The 19,541-nt window shown below is 42.9% G+C and overlaps 1 protein-coding gene across 1 annotated transcript in view; it reads right to left on the bottom strand.

Annotated features, from left to right (window-relative positions):
- Nucleotides 1–214: 214 nt before the first annotated feature.
- dtx3l1 (deltex E3 ubiquitin ligase 3L1) overlaps nucleotides 215–19,541 on the bottom strand; it is a 28,961-nt gene continuing 9,634 nt past the window's right edge. The window contains exons 2-5 of the mRNA XM_038268227.1: nucleotides 17,044–17,126; nucleotides 16,835–16,965; nucleotides 7,429–7,643; nucleotides 215–449 (exon numbers count right to left, since the gene is read on the bottom strand). Coding sequence (XP_038124155.1) covers nucleotides 380–449; nucleotides 7,429–7,643; nucleotides 16,835–16,965; nucleotides 17,044–17,125 — 498 coding nt within the window. The 5' untranslated portion in view covers nucleotide 17,126 and the 3' untranslated portion in view covers nucleotides 215–379. The remainder of the gene's footprint in view (nucleotides 450–7,428; nucleotides 7,644–16,834; nucleotides 16,966–17,043; nucleotides 17,127–19,541) is intronic.

The following is a 19,541-nucleotide window of genomic DNA, read 5'->3' as shown; positions in this document are numbered from 1 at the left end:
GCGTGTGAAATGAATCCTGCAAGGCTTCTGCCATGCTTTCAGGGCTCCATGATGTTATAGTATGAAGATAAAACCACTCAGAGAATCAGTTTTGTTTAAGCGCAGGTGAGCAGGTATGTCTGATCTATGTCCCAGAGAGCCACTGCGCTTTTAACTGATCTGAACTATCAGTAGAAATGAGCTAAATGACAGTCTAATAAAAAGGACACAGAGCTTGATTCACCCACAGGTTTAATTACATTTACTGTTCACCAGGTTTGGATTTGTACAGTTTTATCCTTTTATAAAATACAGCGATATAGTTTCAGTGTTTGTAGAATAGATAACATGTTGGTGGAAAAGAAGGGCGGGGCTTCCTGCGTCCTCCAAATCCAGGGTCCTACTTCACACCTTTACTTCTCAGGACATTTTTCAGCATCTTCAGGTATTCCTTATCAGGGTAGCCATCACTGTAAAACAAGCATTAGGAAAAGGTTGCTAAGTGTTGCTGTTTACACATCGGACATCTTTTTGGTGTAACTTTAGGCGCAGATAGGATCCGTTTAAATCTGCTGCTTTTAACGAAAAAACCTCAGGGGGGGAAACATAAATTGGCCTACATTCGTAAAAAAAGGAAAACCGGGGGACCTCAAAAGCCCCAGTTTTTAGTCGGCCACCCCTTTTTAAATTAATGTAGGATTAGTAAAAAAAGGTTTGTTGCTATGGCGAGGGGGGCCGGCACCCCATATTTATTTTTTTAAAGGTAAAGGGTTTGGGGAACGGGGACGGTAATGATGGGGGTTTTTTATAAAAATAAATAAAAAAACATTAACCCCTTAAACAAATGATTGGTAAAAACTTGTAAAGGGTTTCCCTCTTTTCCCTCCATAGATGAGTCTGTATTCGGGGAAGGAGCTGCGGGAAAACGAAGGGGGTCTGTTTCCCTGGGGGCCTCGGGAGGGGGGCCCATTTTCCTGAACCCGGGATTTGGGAAAAATTCCCAACATTTAATCCTTTTTAAACCCAGTTTCTTTTTCTTTTCCCACCCGTTTAAAAAATTTTAAAAAATAAAGCGGGAAAAAAACCTGTTAAAAAAAACATTTTCTAGAAATATTTTAAAATTTTCCCTAATATTTATCAAAAAGGTTTTTAAAAACCCACCCCTTTTTTCATTTTCATTTTTTGGAGGGGGACTGGTTTTTGTTTTTGCATCTTCCCCCAACCCCTCTTTTGCTGTTTTTGTGGTTTTTTTTTCCTCCGGGGGGGGAAAATTGGGTCGGGTTTTGTCGGCTTTCTATGAAAAAATCTGTTTTTAAATTTAAATTTTTTGGGGTTTAAAAGGAATTTTAAATATTTTTTTTAATGATGCCCATCTATCCAATAAAGGGGAAAGGTCATTGTTTTTTATTTAAAAGCCAGGGAAAACATGTTTTCTGAAATCCATAAGAAAGCTCCAACAGAAATTTGAGGGTTTTCTTTAGGGTTTTCTAAGTTTCTTTATGTTTCTTTTTTGGTCTTTTAGGGCTTTTTGTAGCCCAAAAAAAAAATCCATCTCGGGCCTCCACCATATCATCTCCACTTTTTAAAAACACCCCAAACAGAGTTTTTAAGCTGCAAATTAAATTTTGAAATTAAAGTTTTTTGGAAAGAAGGCTTTTCTTTTTTCACTTTTTTCATATTCTAAATTTTTTTCATTTAAATTTTGCAGTTATTTTTCCCAAAAAACAATTCAGTGCTGCCCCCTATAGGTTGAAAGACGGTGATGAGTTTTCCTTTTTTGGTTTTTAAAATTAAATGGGATTTTTTTTGATTTTTCCCGCCCAAAAATGGAAGGGATTTCAAAAGGGGGGGTTTTTTTCTACCAATGGAAAAATGGGAGGGGCTGATTTTTCCAAAAAGGAAAATGGGAAAGGGCTGGGGTTTTTTCCAAAAAAGGGAAATGGGAGGTTCTGAATTTTTCCAAATGGAACTGGGGAAAGGGCTTTATTTTTTAAACCAAAATGGAAAAAAAGGAAAGGGGCTGATTTTTCCAACTGGGAAAAAAATGGGAGGGCTGGGTTTTCCAAAAATGGAAAAATGGAAGGGGCTTTATTTAAACCCAAATGGGGGGAAATAGGAGGTTGATTTTTTCCAAAAAAGGAAAATAGGGGGTTGATTTACCAATGGAACTGGGGGGGTTTTGATTTTTTCCAACTGGAAAATGGAAAGGTTTGATTTTCCAATGGAACTTGGGGAAAGGGCCCGAAATTTTCCAAAAATTTGGGAAATAAGGGAAAGGGCTGGGGTTTACCAAAAAAGGGAATGGGGAGGTTCCTTTTATTTTTCCAACTTTAAAATGGGAGGTCCCGATTTACCAACTTTGGAAAAAGGGAGGTTTTTGATTTTACCAACTGGGGTCTGGGGGGGGGGGATTTTCCAACTGGAAACTGGAAGGGTTTTGTTTTTTCCAAAACTGGGAAAAATAGGAGGGGCTTTATTTAAACCCCTTTTGGGGGGGAAAATGGGAGGTCGAATTTTTCCAAAATTGGGGAAAAAGGGGGGGGTCCCGAAATTTTCCCAAAATGGGAAAATGGGAGGTCTGATTTTTCCAACTGGGAATTGGGGGGGTCTGATTTACCAAAAATGGAACTGGGAGGTTTTGATTTACCAAATGGGGAAATGGGGAAAGGGTTTTAAATTTTCCCAAAATGGAAAAATGGGAGGGGTTTTTATTTTTCCAAAATGGAAAAAAAAAATGGGAGGTTTTGATTTTTCCAAAAATGGAAAAAAGGAAGGGGCTGATTTACCAAAATGGAAAATGGGGAAAGGTTTTTTGATTTTACCAACTGGAACAGGGGAGGGGCTGATTTACCAAAAATGGAAATGGAAAAGGGCTGATTTTCCAAAGGAAAAAGGGAAAAGGTTTTGATTTTTCCAAATGGAATTTGGGGGGGGGTTGATTTTACCAAAAGGGAAAATGGGAGGTCTGGGTTTACCAACTGGAAAAAAATGGAAGGGGGTTGGGTTTACCAACTGGAAAATTAAAGGGGGTCTGGGTTTCCAACTGGGAAAAAGGGGGGGTCTGATTTACCAACTGGAAAAATGGGAGGTCTTTATTTACCAAAAATGGAATGGGAGGGGCTGATTTTTCCAAAATGGAAAAAGGAAGGTCCGGGTTTTTTTCCAAAAATGGAAAAAATGGGGGGGTTGATTTTCCAAAAATGGAAAATGGGGAAAAATCTGATTTTTCCCCCTGGAACTTTGGAAAGGTCTGGGTTTACCAAAAATGGAAAAATGGGAGGTTTTGGGTTTACCAAAATGGGAAAAAAAGGAAGGTCAAAAAATTTACCCAAAAAGGGAAAAATGGGAGGTCTGATTTTTCCAAAAAACTGGAAATATGGGAAAAATTTGAATTTTTCCAACTGGAAAAATGGGAAAGGTTTTTTTATTTACCAAAAATGGAACTGGGGGGTCCCGAATTTTTCCAAATGGGGCTGGGAGGTCCCGATTTACCCCAACTGGGGAAAAAAGGAAAGGGCTGGGTTTACCAACTGGGGGAAATGGGGAAGGGTTTGATTTACCCCCAAATGGGGGAAAAAAGGGGAGGTTGAATTTTAACCAAAATGGGACTGGGAGGGGCTGAAATTTTCCCCAAATGGAAAAATGGGGGGGTTGGGTTTCCAATGGAAAATGGAAAGGTTCTGATTTTTCCAATGGAAAAAAAGGGGGGGGTCTGATTTTCCAAAATGGGAAATGGGAGGTCTGATTTACCAAAATGGAAAAATGGGAGGGGCTGGGTTTAAACCAAAATGGAAAAAAGGAAAAGGTTTTATTCCCCCAATTGGGGAAAAGGGAGGTTTGATTTACCCAAAAATTTGGAAACTGGGGGGTCTGATTTTTTCCCCAAAATGGGAAAAGGGGGGGTTTGATTTTTCAAACTGGGGAAAAGGGGAAAGGGCTGATTTAAACCCAAATGGGAAAAGGGGGGGTCGATTTTTCCAACTGGGAAAATGGAAAGGGCCTTTTATTTACCAACTGGGAAAATGGGAGGTTTGATTTTAACCCAAATGGAAAAATTTGGGGGGTTCTGATTTAAACCCAAATGGGAAAATGGAAAGGGTTTATTTACCAACTGGAATGGGGGGGTCTGATTTACCAACTGGGAACTGGAAAGGGGGTTTTATTTACCAAAAATGGGACTGGGGAAGGGGCTGATTTTTCCAAATGGGGAAATGGGAAAGGGTTTTATTTACCAAAAGGATACTGGGAAAAGGCTTTTGGGTTTACCAAACTGGGGAAAATTTGGGGGGTTGATTTACCCAAAAAGGGAAAAAGGGAGGTCTGAAATTTTCCAAACCCGGAAAAAAATGGAAGGGGCTGATTTACCCAAAAATGGGAAAAAAGGGGGGGTCTGATTTACCAACTGGAACTTTGGGAGGTCGGGTTTACCAAAATGGAAAAATGGGGGGGGTTTGTTTTTCCAACCCGGGGAAAATGGAAGGGGCTGATTCCCCCAACTGGAAAAAAGGGAGGTCTGAAATTTTCCAAACCCGGGAAACTGGGAGGTCTGATTTACCAACTGGAACAGGGAGGTCTGATTTACCAACTGGAACTGGAAGGTCTGATTTACCAACTGGAACTGGGAGGTCTGATTTACCAACTGGAACTGGAAGGTCTGATTTACCAACTGGAACTGGGAGGTCTGATTTACCAACTGGAACTGGAAGGTCTGATTTACCAACTGGAACTGGGAGGTCTGATTTACCAACTGGAACTGGGAGGTCTGATTTACCAACTGGAACTGGAAGGTCTGATTTACCAACTGGAACTGGAAGGTCTGATTTACCAACTGGAACTGGGAGGTCTGATTTACCAACTGGAACTGGGAGGTCTGATTTACCAACTGGAACTGGGAGGTCTGATTTACCAACTGGAACTGGGAGGTCTGATTTACCAACTGGAACTGGGAGGTCTGATTTACCAACTGGAACTGGGAGGTCTGATTTACCAACTGGAACTGGGAGGTCTGATTTACCAACTGGAACTGGGAGGTCTGATTTACCAACTGGAACTGGGAGGTCTGATTTACCAACTGGAACTGGGAGGTCTGATTTACCAACTGGAACTGGGAGGTCTGATTTACCAACTGGAACTGGGAGGTCTGATTTACCAACTGGAACAGGGAGGTCTGATTTACCAACTGGAACTGGAAGGTCTGATTTACCAACTGGAACTGGGAGGTCTGATTTACCAACTGGAACTGGGAGGTCTGATTTACCAACTGGAACTGGGAGGTCTGATTTACCAACTGGAACAGGGAGGTCTGATTTACCAACTGGAACTGGAAGGTCTGATTTACCAACTGGAACTGGGAGGTCTGATTTACCAACTGGAACTGGAAGGTCTGATTTACCAACTGGAACTGGAAGGTCTGATTTACCAACTGGAACTGGGAGGTCTGATTTACCAACTGGAACTGGGAGGTCTGATTTACCAACTGGAACTGGGAGGTCTGATTTACCAACTGGAACTGGAAGGTCTGATTTACCAACTGGAACTGGAAGGTCTGATTTACCAACTGGAACTGGGAGGTCTGATTTACCAACTGGAACTGGGAGGTCTGATTTACCAACTGGAACTGGGAGGTCTGATTTACCAACTGGAACTGGGAGGTCTGATTTACCAACTGGAACTGGGAGGTCTGATTTACCAACTGGAACTGGGAGGTCTGATTTACCAACTGGAACTGGGAGGTCTGATTTACCAACTGGAACTGGGAGGTCTGATTTACCAACTGGAACTGGGAGGTCTGATTTACCAACTGGAACTGGGAGGTCTGATTTACCAACTGGAACTGGGAGGTCTGATTTACCAACTGGAACTGGGAGGTCTGATTTACCAACTGGAACTGGGAGGTCTGATTTACCAACTGGAACTGGGAGGTCTGATTTACCAACTGGAACTGGAAGGTCTGATTTACCAACTGGAACTGGGAGGTCTGATTTACCAACTGGAACTGGGAGGTCTGATTTACCAACTGGAACTGGAAGGTCTGATTTACCAACTGGAACTGGGAGGTCTGATTTACCAACTGGAACTGGGAGGTCTGATTTACCAACTGGAACTGGGAGGTCTGATTTACCAACTGGAACTGGGAGGTCTGATTTACCAACTGGAACTGGGAGGTCTGATTTACCAACTGGAACTGGGAGGTCTGATTTACCAACTGGAACTGGGAGGTCTGATTTACCAACTGGAACTGGGAGGTCTGATTTACCAACTGGAACTGGGAGGTCTGATTTACCAACTGGAACTGGAAGGTCTGATTTACCAACTGGAACTGGAAGGTCTGATTTACCAACTGGAACTGGGAGGTCTGATTTACCAACTGGAACTGGGAGGTCTGATTTACCAACTGGAACTGGAAGGTCTGATTTACCAACTGGAACTGGGAGGTCTGATTTACCAACTGGAACTGGGAGGTCTGATTTACCAACTGGAACTGGGAGGTCTGATTTACCAACTGGAACTGGAAGGTCTGATTTACCAACTGGAACTGGAAGGTCTGATTTACCAACTGGAACTGGGAGGTCTGATTTACCAACTGGAACTGGGAGGTCTGATTTACCAACTGGAACTGGGAGGTCTGATTTACCAACTGGAACAGGGAGGTCTGATTTACCAACTGGAACTGGGAGGTCTGATTTACCAACTGGATCTGGGAGGTCTGATTTACCAACTGGAACTGGGAGGTCTGATTTACCAACTGGAACTGGGAGGTCTGATTTACCAACTGGAACTGGGAGGTCTGATTTACCAACTGGAACTGGGAGGTCTGATTTACCAACTGGAACAGGGAGGTCTGATTTACCAACTGGAACTGGGAGGTCTGATTTACCAACTGGATCTGGGAGGTCTGATTTACCAACTGGAACTGGGAGGTCTGATTTACCAACTGGAACTGGGAGGTCTGATTTACCAACTGGAACTGGGAGGTCTGATTTACCAACTGGAACTGGGAGGTCTGATTTACCAACTGGAACAGGAAGGTCTGATTTACCAACTGGAACTGGGAGGTCTGATTTACCAACTGGAACTGGGAGGTCTGATTTACCAACTGGAACTGGAAGGTCTGATTTACCAACTGGAACTGGAAGGTCTGATTTACCAACTGGAACTGGGAGGTCTGATTTACCAACTGGAACTGGGAGGTCTGATTTACCAACTGGAACTGGGAGGTCTGATTTACCAACTGGAACTGGCAGGTCTGATTTACCAACTGGAACTGGAAGGTCTGATTTATGTGAACTTGTGAACTATTGTCTCATTCGAGTAAATAAAGGCTTCACTGTACCTGGACTTCATCAAGGATTTTCCATTTCTGTCTTTCATCATGAGCTTCTATTGTGGAGGATCTTTGAATTGTCACATTGAGCAAAATGCAGAATCATTTTCTCTTATTTTACTCACGGTCTGCTTCCCTCTCCTTCCGGTTGGGTTTTTAATGGAACAGCAGCTGTTGTGATGACATCTTTTCCATTTTCACCGGGAGCAATAGCGAAGAGCAGTTGCTGGTTGAAAGCCTTTTCCAGTAACTTCAGGACACTGTTGCCCTCATTGTTGTCAGGCAGGTAGGAGGACAACCGGCTCTCTGCATACGGCCGGCCAGGGTTTGGATGTTTCTCCTTCAGGGAGCATAAATAAGGTTTGATGTTTAGGTAATCTTCCATTAATCTCAGCATTTACCGCCAATCAAGGACAATCTCTACAAATCTGTTCAGTTCACTGAACATTTTATTAAACTAATCACAGATAATAAAGTAAACCTAAATATCTACATATAGTTTTCTCATGTATATTTATGAGTTTTTTCTCCCAAACATAGTGAGACAAACTGTTATCGCCTTCTTTGCAGAGCATTTCCACAGTGATCCTAGCCCTAAGCATCCTCCGTCCGGCTTCATACCTGAACTCAATTCACACCTTAGACCGAAACATGACCCATGACCCTAAAACAGCAATTCCCATCATGGGGTCCAGGCATCGGGCCCAACAAGGAGCAGTTGGTCCCCGCAAGTTAGACTTAAGTGTCTTAAGAAATTTAGTTTGGAACAGCTCTCTGGACAATTTCATCGTTTGTTTTTAAAGTGCAGCCTTGAAAAATAGTAAAAAATATATAAAAACAGTTCATATATACATATGACTGTAAATGTACAGTTCTAACATTTTCATTTATATATTTTATTATGAAAAATATAATAGATATAATAAAATACATACAATAACCCATTTTACAAAACATTCATCAGTGTGATGGCGGTGGGGAAGAAGCTGCTGCAGAACCTGCTGGTCCTGCATTGAATGCTGGGAAGCCTCTTCCCAGAGGGCAGCAGGGAGAACAGTCCATGGTGGGGGGGTGAGGGGTCATTGATGATGTCACGGGACACGCAGCGCTGGGATGAAATGTCTTTAATGGAGGGAAGAGGAGCCCCCATGATCCTCTCTGCTGTTCTCACCTTCTTCCAGTCTGAGGCGCTGCAGCCTCCACACCACACAGTGAGACAGCTGCTCAGAACGCTCTCTATGGAGCTTCTGGAGAAGGTGGGGAGGATGGGGGGTGGCAGGTGGGCTCTCCTCATCCTCCGCAGGAAGTCCAAGCACCTGGGTGTTCTTCTCCTCCAGGTGTGCCAGGCTCCGGTGGAGAGCAGCAGAGATGGCGTCCTCAGTGGAGCGGTTCCGTAGGTAGGCGAACTGGAACGGGTGGAATGTTGGCGGCAGACTGGAGACGATGTGTTCTTTAACCAGCCTTTGGAAGCACTTCATCATGATGGGAGTCAGAGCGACAGGCCGCTAATCATGGAGGGAGGCGACCTGAGGCTTCTTTGGGACTGGAATAACGGAGGCAGACTGGAAGCATGCTGGCACTATGGATTGGTCCAGCCAGGTGTTAAAGATGTCTGTGAGGACACCAGCCAGCTGATCTGACCACTCCTTATACACCTGCCCAGGTATGTTATCAGGCCCTGGGGCCTTCCTTGGGTTGACTCTAATAAGATCACCTGTGTCCAGGTTTAGTGCCTCCTCCCCCTGATGGGGAACAGCTTTCACTGCTGGAGGCTGTTTAGTGCCTCAAACCTTCCAAAGAAGTTGTTCAGTTCATTTAGGAGGTCAGTGTTTGCTGCATGATGTTCTCTTTGATGCTGACGTCCTCAATGCATTTGTTGATGTAAGCTGACACAGTCATGGCATACTCAATATTTCATAATATTTCACATCAATATTTAATAAGTTGTCATATATCATATGCGGCGGGGGGGTCTCTGTTCCCATGCATAGAGATGTCTGTGGCATGCACTGACCTAACATAGACCTACGTAATCCTACAATAACATGATATTAACAGTTGATTTATTAAAAATGCTTTTCAGTAAAAGTCAACAGCAATAACTCCAATAACAAACGATAATTTTATTCAAAATGCATTTATTAAAAATGCTTAACGATTCCCGTACTGAATGAATAGCACAATGAAAGAAATAATGTCTCATCTAAACATCCCTCACTTAACAATAAAAGTTAACAATAACTCTCAACTCCCAATAACAGATGATACTCAGCCTCAGCAATGGACGAAATAATGTCTGTTCTGTAGGATATTGGAAAAAATAGATTAACAAATCAGCTAATTAACAAAAAATACCTCTTTTGTAGCAAAAATAACTCAAAATGTACCAAAAACGAACAAACATATCAATAGACTATCTTTACTTTCGGTGTCCAGGTGGCTTTTCAGATTCCTTTCACCTCCATTGGACACGGAGACATATGTGCCTGCTTTGCACGCTGTGCACAAGGCCTCCCGTTTGTCTCGATCCGGTCTGGAAGCGGGAAACTCTTTAGTAAATCGTCGGTAAACATACATTTGTTTGGCGTACTGACAGCCACACTATCTATATTCTGATTAAGAACAGGGCTGCCCGCACTGACGCGGCTCAGAGATTACGTCACACGCAGCGCGGTGCGCAGGGCCCTAGTTCCTGTACATTTAATGGTCCAATGAAGGTAATTTAAAAAATCAGGACATTTCATCACTTTCTAAAAAAAACCCGAGACGCCCGGGACAGGACGTGAAATACGGACGCTTGGTCACCCTAGGTTTAGCCCTGATCAGCTGGGGCTAATATGCAGGGATAAGCATGACAGAGAGGTGATCTTTAGACCCGAGGTGGGGCGGGGGGGCACATAAACAGCAGTAATGCTAACCACACTGAACTCTCTGGGCAGATAGAACGGCCTGCAGTTAACAGTCAGAAACTCCATGTCTGCAGAGCAGAAGCTGGAGACTGATCTAGCATTTTTACACCAGCTGTTGTTGACGTAAACACAGAGCCCGCCCCCCAAGTCTGACCACTTAGTTCTTTGTTCCTATCGGCTCGGTATAGCATTAGCCCCCGCAGGCTAATAGCATTGTCCGGTATTGCAGGATGCAGCCATGACTCCGTCAGAATGATGGAGCAGCAGTTACTAATCTCCTTCTTTGATGAGAGTTCAATTCAATTCAATTCAATTCAGTTTATTTATATAGCGCCAAATTCACAACACATGTCATCTCAAGGCACTTTACAGTTCAACCAGATCATACAGTCAAATTGATACAAAGTTTTCTATCTAAGGAAAACCAGTTGATTGCATTGACTCATTGACTCAAATACAATCCCCCACACTAAGCATGCTTGTAGCGACAGTGGAGAGGAAAAACTCCCTTTTAACAGGAAGAAACCTCCAGCAGAACCAGGCTCAGTGTGAGCGGCCATCTGCTGAGGCCGACTGGGGTTCAAGGAGACAGAAGCAGACATAGAAAAAGAAGCATAGATACAAAAGGCAACTGTCAACCAGCTCCACAGGCGGCCCCGTCCAGGAAACACACAGCCAGGCAGACGAGCTCCGAGCCAGCTCCCATGTCAGAGGATGAAGAGAGCACATCCAGTTAGTCACAGTCAGAGAAACAGGACTACACTGGAAAACAGGCCAAGCTCCAACATCTAGAAACAAAGGTGTTGATGGCAGCAGCACAGCTGATATTTCTCTCCAGGATGGAGTCACAGCCAAACAGGAACAGACCAGATGAAGCTACTATGAGAAAAAGCAGAGAGAGCAGAACGTTAGAGATTGAACTAACAGATTCTGCAGAGTGGGAGAATAGAGATAGAATGAAGCAGAATGATGAAATGGGGGTCCCTATGTCCTCCAAAAGTCTAAGCCTATAGCAGCATAACTATAGAGATAGATCAGGATAACCTGAGCCACCCTAACTATAAGCTTTATCAAAAATGAAAGTTTTAAGCCTAGCCTTAAAAGTAGACAGGGTGTCTGCCTCACGGACTAAAACTGGTAGTTGGTTCCACAGGAGAGGAGCCTGATAACTAAAAGATCTGCCTCCCATTCTACTTTTAGAAATTCTAGGAACCACTAGTAAACCTGCAGATTGAGAGCGAAGTGCTCTGTTAGGAACATAAGGAACAATCAGATCTCTGATATCAGATGGAGCTTGGCCATTTAAGGCTTTATATGTGAGAAGGAGGATTTTAAATTCTATTCTTGAATTAACAGGAAGCCAATGAAGAGAAGCCAGGATAGGAGAGATATGATCTCTCTTTTTCATTTTCATTAGAACTCTGGCTGCAGCATTTTGGATCAGCTGAAGGCTTTTAACTACAGTTTGTGGACTTCCTGATAGTAAAGAATTACAATAGTCCAGCCTTGAAGTAACAAATGCATGGACTAGTTTCTCAGCATCACCCCTGGACAGGATATTTCTAATTTTTGCAATGTTCCTCAGATGAAAGAAGGAAATTCTAGAAACCTCTTTGATATGGGATTTAAATGACAGGTCCTGATCAAAAATAACACCAAGATTTTTTACTTTATTATCTGAAATCAGTTTAATCCCATCCAAATGAAGTGACTGGCTAATCAGCTTTCTTTTTCAGAGACTCTGGTCCAAAGACTATAACTTCTGTTTTGTCTGCATTCAGAAGCAGAAAGTTAAGAGTCATCCAGGTTTTTATGTCTTCAAGACATGCCTGTAATCTATGTAATGGGTTAGCTTCATCTGGATTTATAGACAGATATAGCTGGGTATCATCAGCATAACAGTGGAAATTAATCCCATGCTGTCTAATAATTCTACCAATTGGGAGCATGTATAAAGTAAAGAGAATTGGTCCTAGCACTGATCCCTGTGGTACTCCACAGGTAACCTTTGAGCGTGTTGAAGATCTATCATTAACATGAACAAACTGAATTCGATCAGATAGATAAGATTTAAACCAGTCTAGTGCTGTTCCTTTAATTCCAACAAAATATTCAAGTCTTTCTAAAAGAATATTATGGTCAACTGTATCAAATGCAGCACTAAGATCCAACAGGACGAGCACAGATACAAGTCCATTATCTGAGGCCATGAGAATATCATTAGTGACTTTCACTAGAGCTGTTTCAGTGCTATGATGAGCTCTAAAGCCAGACTGAAACTCTTCAAAAAGTTCATTATGGTGGAAGTGATCGCAAACTTGTTTGGCAACTACTTTCTCAAGAATTTTGGATAAGAAAGGAAGATTGGATATAGGTCTATAATTGACCAAGTCATCTGGGTCAAGAGACGGTTTCTTAAGCAGAGGTTTAATTACAGCAATCTTAAAAGCTTTAGGTACATATCCCTGTAACAGAGATAGATTAATCACATCTAAAATGGAGGAGGAGATCAAAGGGAATACCTCCTTAAATAACCTTGTTGGAACTGGATCTAACATACAAGTTGAAGGCTTAGATGAAGACAATAATTTTGCTAATTCAGAGAGTTCAACTGGATCAAAGCAGTCTAAACCCGGTTCAGATTCCATGACTACCTCAGGTACAATCGCGGAGAGAGGAGTGCTTATGATCTTATTTTTAATAAGATCAATCTTATTTATAAAGAATCCCATAAAATCATTGCTGCTAAGAGCAGGTGGAATGGACGGTTCAACAGAGCTATGGCTCTGGGTGAGTTTGGCAACTGTATTAAAAAGAAATCTTGGATTATTCTTATTCTCCTCTATTAATGAGGAGAAGTATGCTGCTCTTGCTTTACAAAGGGTCCTCTTATACAGCAGTAAACCATTTTTCCAGACTAGGAAGGACTCTCGCAGGCCTGTGGAGCGATATTTTCTCTCCAGTTTCCTAGCATTTTGCTTCAAAGTACGCAGCTCTGCATTAAACCAAGGAGCAAGCTTTCTATTTTTAACGGTTTTCATTTTCAAAGGAGCTGCGTTGTCTAAGGCAATACGCAGAGAACTAGCAACCCCCTCAACAAAATCATCAACCTGTGAAGGGGAATAAGCTAAGCTTTTGCACTCTGCAGCACTGCTCAGTGACACAGAGCAGAGAGAAAGTGAAGCAGATTCTTTAAAATTTATAACTGCACTATCTGATAAAGATCTACTAAAATTGAACCTTCTTTTGGGGGAGGAGAACTCTGTTAAAGTAATCCTGAAGGTTATTAGAAAGTGGTCAGAGAGGACAGGGTTGTGAGGAAATACTGTTATTTCTTCACATTCTATGCCGTATGTCAGCACAAGATCCAAAGTATGAAGATGAGAATGTGTGGGACTATTCACATTTTGAACAAAGCCAATAGTGTCTAAGATAGCATTAAAGGCTGCTCTTAAGCTATCGCCTTCAATGTCAGCATGGATGTTAAAATCTCCCACTATGATGACCCTGTCAGTATTTAATACCAAATCAGAAAGGAACTCTGAAAACTCATCTAAAAATTCAGAGTAAGGACCTGGTGGACGATACAAAGTTACAAAAAGAAGGGGTTTTTTTCTTGTTTTGAAATGGGGGATCGGGGAAATTAAGGGTTAAATTTTTAAAAAAGATTTGTGGTATTAATTTTTTTGGGGGAGTAATCGAAAGTCAAATTTGGGAGATTTTTTTGGAAAAACTCCTCCTCCCCCCCAGAACTTTGGGGATGTAAAAATTTTAAAATAGTTTTAAAGGGGTTTGCCTCATTTATGCTCACTTAACCCCTCTTGCTGCACCCGGTTTTTGTAAGGAAAAAAAAGTCAATGTGTTTAATCACAAACAAGCCATTAATAGTAGACTTTTAGGGGGAAAAGCGATCTTATTTTTAAAACAGACCTTTTTTAAATTTTTTTTAATTTTTTCCCCCAATTGGAGTTATTTTGTTTTTTAATTAGTTAACATGATTTACTCCTTTGGGAATCTTTGAAATTTATTAGTTTTTGGGTTTCGTGGGAAAAAGACCTGTCGGGAGGGGAGTAAAGAGTGGGAAAAACATGAAGAAGCCCGCAGAAGGGTGTGAAAAAATTTACAACCTGTTTTCCCGGGTCCCCACCCTGGGTGGTCAGGGTTTTGGAGGACTAATAAATTGTGGCCAGTTTTCCTTAAAAAAGAAGAGCTGCACCACCCAAAAGGGGGGATGGATCCCGTTTTCCCCCAAATTTAACCAGGTTTTCCCCCCAAAAAGGATTGCAATTATTAATGTAGCCCCCCGTTTGTTTTCAGGGGGCCACCCAGACAAACCCGCGATTGAATGACACATGCGGCAAAAAAAGTCATCACTGGTTTAGAAACAGGGAGGGGGCCCGAGAAAATTTTCGGGAAATCCCCACTTTTTTTTCAAACTTACACACCGAAGCAACACTAATTTTAGTGGGCCTAGATTTGGCAACCGGGTTTTCCCTTACCAAACCCGCGTTGGGAAAAACAATCTTTTCTGTATTTTTAAACCCTTTTTCCCCACCAGTAGTTTCAGGTAGGAAATTTAGTTCCCCCCGTTTTTGGCCCCCGGCAAACATTTGACCCATGGTCCCCGGGTTCTAATGCCACGTTTGAAATATGGAGCTGCCAATCCCCCCGAGTGGGGTTTCCCGTGGGTGTGTCACTGAGTGGGGGGGAAAACCCGGGTTTGAAACGGAACGGGTTGGTGGTGACCAGTTTGGGAGAGATCCCCCGCCCACGCTTTTCCCCGTACAGTTCCCCAATTTGCCCGGCTGTCAGGGATTTTGGGGGACAAACTACGTGGGGGGCCCCCACTTTAAAAGCCCCGAAAAACCTTTGGGTTTTAACTCTGACCCCTCGCCCTTTCCCCAAAACTACAAAAAAAACTACAATTAAATTTCACATCCCCTTATCACTAAAGGAGGCAGAGGAAAACTGAACATCTGACCCAGAGAGCAGGGGAGAGGAGAGGGAAAAGGAAGGTTTAAAAGGTAAAAGGGAGGGAAGAGGAAAGCCATAGCAATGCTAAGCTAGGCTAGCCAAAGGGCCCAGCTAACCCTTTTTTTGCCCATCCCGAAAAAAAACCGTTTTTTGGAAAACTGACCCCCCAATTTCCCCCGTAGAAAAAATGCAGCCCGAAGGTCCCCAAAGTTTTTAAATTATTAAATTAGAGTTCTAAAATACAGAGATATCACAGAGAAAAATTTAAATTAACTTCAATGAAAATTTCCTTCTGAACATTTGCAAAACTCAAATTGCACACTCAGTTTTAAACCAAAAACCGTCGAGATTACCATTTTGGTTTTTTCCCGCGGGGCGGGTGCTGGAGAGCAGGATTGATGGAAGCCAGGGGGGCTGTGGGGATTTCCCTTAGCTTTTACCCGTTAGCCCCCCCCTGCATCCTCGCTTTCGCATCTCTAACATCTTTTCCTCCCACCGGGTTTGTTTTTGCTGTTTTTTTTAAATCTGTCCCCTAGAAAATTCGCCCGTTTTTAAAAAACGTTCCCGGGGTTTTTCCCAAAAATTTTTTGACTGTAGCTCCAGGGAGGCGTTGGCCATCATAGATCCCGGTTTAATGTCTAGTCTTTTAAATTTGGAATATTTTTGAAAAATTTTTGAAATTGTTGAGAAAGGGGCCGATTTTTTTTTTTCCGGCTTTGGATTGGGCCCTTGGGAACCAAAAAAAAGCAAAAAAAACGTTGGCCCCCGTTTCGTTCCCCCCGCCCAAAAAAACAGAAAACCCCCATGGTTCAGAAAAAAAAGAAGAGGGTTTTAAAAATGCAAACAGTGTTAAAAGCTTGTTAACATGTGTTTTTTATGTTCTTATTGGAAATGAATAAAAAAACATTCTTCAAATTAAAAAAAAAAAAAGAAGAGGGGATTAAAATCACAAAACAAAAGCCTAGAAATTTTGGAAAACTGCTACAGCTTTCTCGTGCAGTGATTGAAAAAAATTTGGCCAAAGCAGGAGCTAATGTCCTGTATGGTTTAGATTGGTCTCTGCCTTCAGCTGAATCAAGTAATGAGGTCATTAGCAGAACTCTGCTCATGCTGAGGAAGTAATCCACTCATTTGATGAAAGACAAACAATATAATATCTAGAATTCACAGAACATCGACCCAAAAGGTTCATAAGTTTGTTTGTTGATTGAACAAATCTGTGATGGACGTCATGGTCTGTCTGGGAAAGCTGCAGTTGATCAGCAGCCCCCCCACCTGTGGAGCAAGGCTGGACGTCTGTCTCTTCCCGCTATGGGAGTCTGGCTTTGGCTCTGATTCTGGGATTTCTGAATTCAGCTTTGCAGAAACAGTCTGACCAATGTCTGAACTGCATTGACTAATTGAGGTAGTTGAGTTGCTACTGAACGTTTACCCACTTCTTATTTCAGATGTTGAAGCCATTGAACATCCTAACAGCCACGGCTGGTTTCTGCATCGCTATGATTACATGAGCTAACATAGGAAAACACAGTGACTCTAATATAATGAAGAGAAGAGAAAGGTTAGGGGTAGTCTATTACATGCTACCTATTACATAAAATCTATGATCTATTATTAAAATCTATTCTGTAATCTATAACCAACTCACAGTCTGCACGCCTTCAGGAAAGACGTATGTGATCTTCAGTGTGTTGGCATCAGGAAAACTGGGCATGTGTTGGTGGAGGACCTCCCACGTCATCTGCCCCAAGGGTTGAGCGCCAAATGAAGACGCATTGACTGAGAAAGCAAGATCATTTCCATTAGATCCTCTGCAGGTAGAAGCTGCTGATCAGTGAACAGGTTGGTGCAACAGACCTTGTTTAGCTAGAGACTGAGGACCACGTCCCTTCAGAAAACGATTGACTTCCAGTTTGTCGCTGCTCTGACCTGAACCCATCCTGAGGAGAAGGAAACAGAAACATGATCAACCGTCTCCTGCGTGGGGAATACCTCAGCATGTAATGCTCTGCAAAGCCAGTATGGTTTATATCAAACCTTCAGCAGATGAAAAAATACTGAGTGCACCGGACCAAGCAACCACCTGTGATGGCTGCTTTTCAGTAAATCCCACCTACTGAGCGGTGACAAGTTGCCAAGGTAACCAGTGTAAACTGTCTTCCCATTTCCAGCTAATGTTTGAGCTAGCAGAAACTATGATGCTATTCGACCAGAACTTTCTTTGTAGATATCCAGTAACTCTTTTCAATGGAAACCCCATAGCCAATCAGAATCCAGGATTCATCCAGACCAAGTTATATTAATGATGACTTTGGTTACTTCCAGCTTGTTGGGATCAGGCTTGCCCACCAGAGGGCGCCGAGGATCCTCTTCTGTTTTATGTTGTTTTCTGTTAGGACTGGAGTGACTGTTGGGATCTGGAGCTGTACCACCTTCCTCCAGCAGAGTGCACCGTGGGTCTCCTGGAGCTGGAGCCCTCCAGCACACCTGAGACGCATCTACTCATCAAGAGACCTGCCCTTTATAACCAGCTGCCAGACCTTCCTTCGACGCCGCAGTGTTGACCTTAGTTTGGAAACCTGTCTCTAGCCTGAAGCTCTGGATGAGCTTAACCTGCCTTCCAGCCCTGGTGAGCCAACCTGAGGATTCCTATGTGGATTTCCCCTGCTGCTCTCTGTGAAGAGCTGGAAATTAAGGTCTGCCGTTCAAAGTCAGAAGCTAGACGCTGCAGCTGCTCGTGTACTCTGCTGAACCAACAGTCTCTGGACCCAACGGTTCCCTCTCTCACAAGAGAAGCCTGGACCCCGTCAAGGTAGAATCAGAATTATCTAAAAGGACTCATTAATCATCTGCCTGCCCAGCTAATCAAACTATCATCTCTGCAGTTCAGTGAACCCAACCCGGACCTGTTCCAGATCCAGTTCATTATCTTGTGTTTCTGAAACCTTTAATAAGCTCTGTTAAACTTTTACCCAGCCTCCGTTGTGTTCTGCATGTGGGTTTGATATTAAACCAATCATGACACAGCTTTATCCTTGTTGGGAGCTGGAGAAATTTCCACCTTTCTCCAGCAGAGTCCGCCGTGGATCCTTCTGAGTGAGCCTCCTGCACAGCTGCAGCCCATCAAGATCATCAGAGGATCCACTATATAAGCTGTCTTCAGACCTTGGCTCAACGCCGCAGTGTTGATCCAGTTGGTCAGCGCCTAAGCCTAGACTCTCAGTGTATCTTTGTGACTTTGAATCCAGCCTGGATTCTAACCGTTGTCTCTATCTTCCAGGAAACCTGTGTCTCCTCTGTGAAGCTCAGGAAGAGCTAACTTGCCGAGCCGACCCTCAGAGCCAAACCCGAAGAACCATAGAGAACTTCCATGCAGCTCTGGACTAAGAGCTGGAAAACCCAAAGCCAAGGTCTGTTCATTTCTAGACGTGAGACGCTGAAGCAGCAAACGGACTCTGCTGATCAACTCCTCTCCAGACCCAACAGTGACTCTCCCAAAGCTAACCTCAAGAACCCTCAAGGTACAATCAGTTATCATCAAGAGATCAAGCTCCAACGTGCTAAGCTAACTGAACTGTCTCTCACGCAGACTCCAGTGAACCAGTGTCCAGGCCCGAGCCAGAACCAGTACAATCTGTGTGCTTGTGTCAAATAAACTTGTTGAACTTTTATTCCTGTGTCCGTCAGTGGTGTTCTGCATCATTGGGTCACTTTCAGAGTACCCATCATGACAATCCTGAAGTTAGCTAGCAGGAAGAAGAGAGGCGGGATTTCCTGATAAGTAGCCAATCACAGACGGGCTGCTTTGTCTGGTGGGTAACGCCTTCAAAGTTGACATTAGCGAATAGAACCAGGTCTCTACAGGCGAGTAGGAGAGAATCTATAGATGTATAAAAGCAGAGACAGTTGAGATTATTTGAAGCCTTATAGTTTTAAATCTATAGAAGATTCAAAATATGCATGAAGAGTACTTTACATGTGTGTGTTTGAAATAAAACTGCTCATATGAGAAACTATTACACGTGTGGACTTCAGCAAGGGTCATAATCGATGTCAGACTTTCCATTCTGCTTCTGTAGAAATGTAAAGAAGAAACACAGCTGACAGGTTTTCTGCCTGATCTCCTCTGTCTTCCTCAGGGTTTAGGTTTAGAGTCATGGAGGAGCGTTTTCTCTGACTCCTTTTTTCTCTTATCTTTTAGATCATATGAAAAGACTGGCAGCCAAAGAACCAAATGTTTTTCACTGCTGCTGGATGTTAGCAGCTGATAAAGAAGCCGGTCAGACTCATAAATACATAGAAGGAAGGATCTCTAACATTTCTATCGGTAAATCTTTTATAAACATGCTACCTGT

The sequence above is a fragment of the Cyprinodon tularosa genome, unplaced genomic scaffold, assembly GCF_016077235.1.
Source record: "Cyprinodon tularosa strain WSP-4 unplaced genomic scaffold, ASM1607723v1 ctg1188, whole genome shotgun sequence".
In the NCBI taxonomy this organism is placed as follows: Eukaryota; Metazoa; Chordata; class Actinopteri; order Cyprinodontiformes; family Cyprinodontidae; genus Cyprinodon; species Cyprinodon tularosa.
The sequence above is the reverse complement of the archived record's forward strand: the minus strand, read 5'-3'. Positions and strand labels throughout refer to the sequence as shown.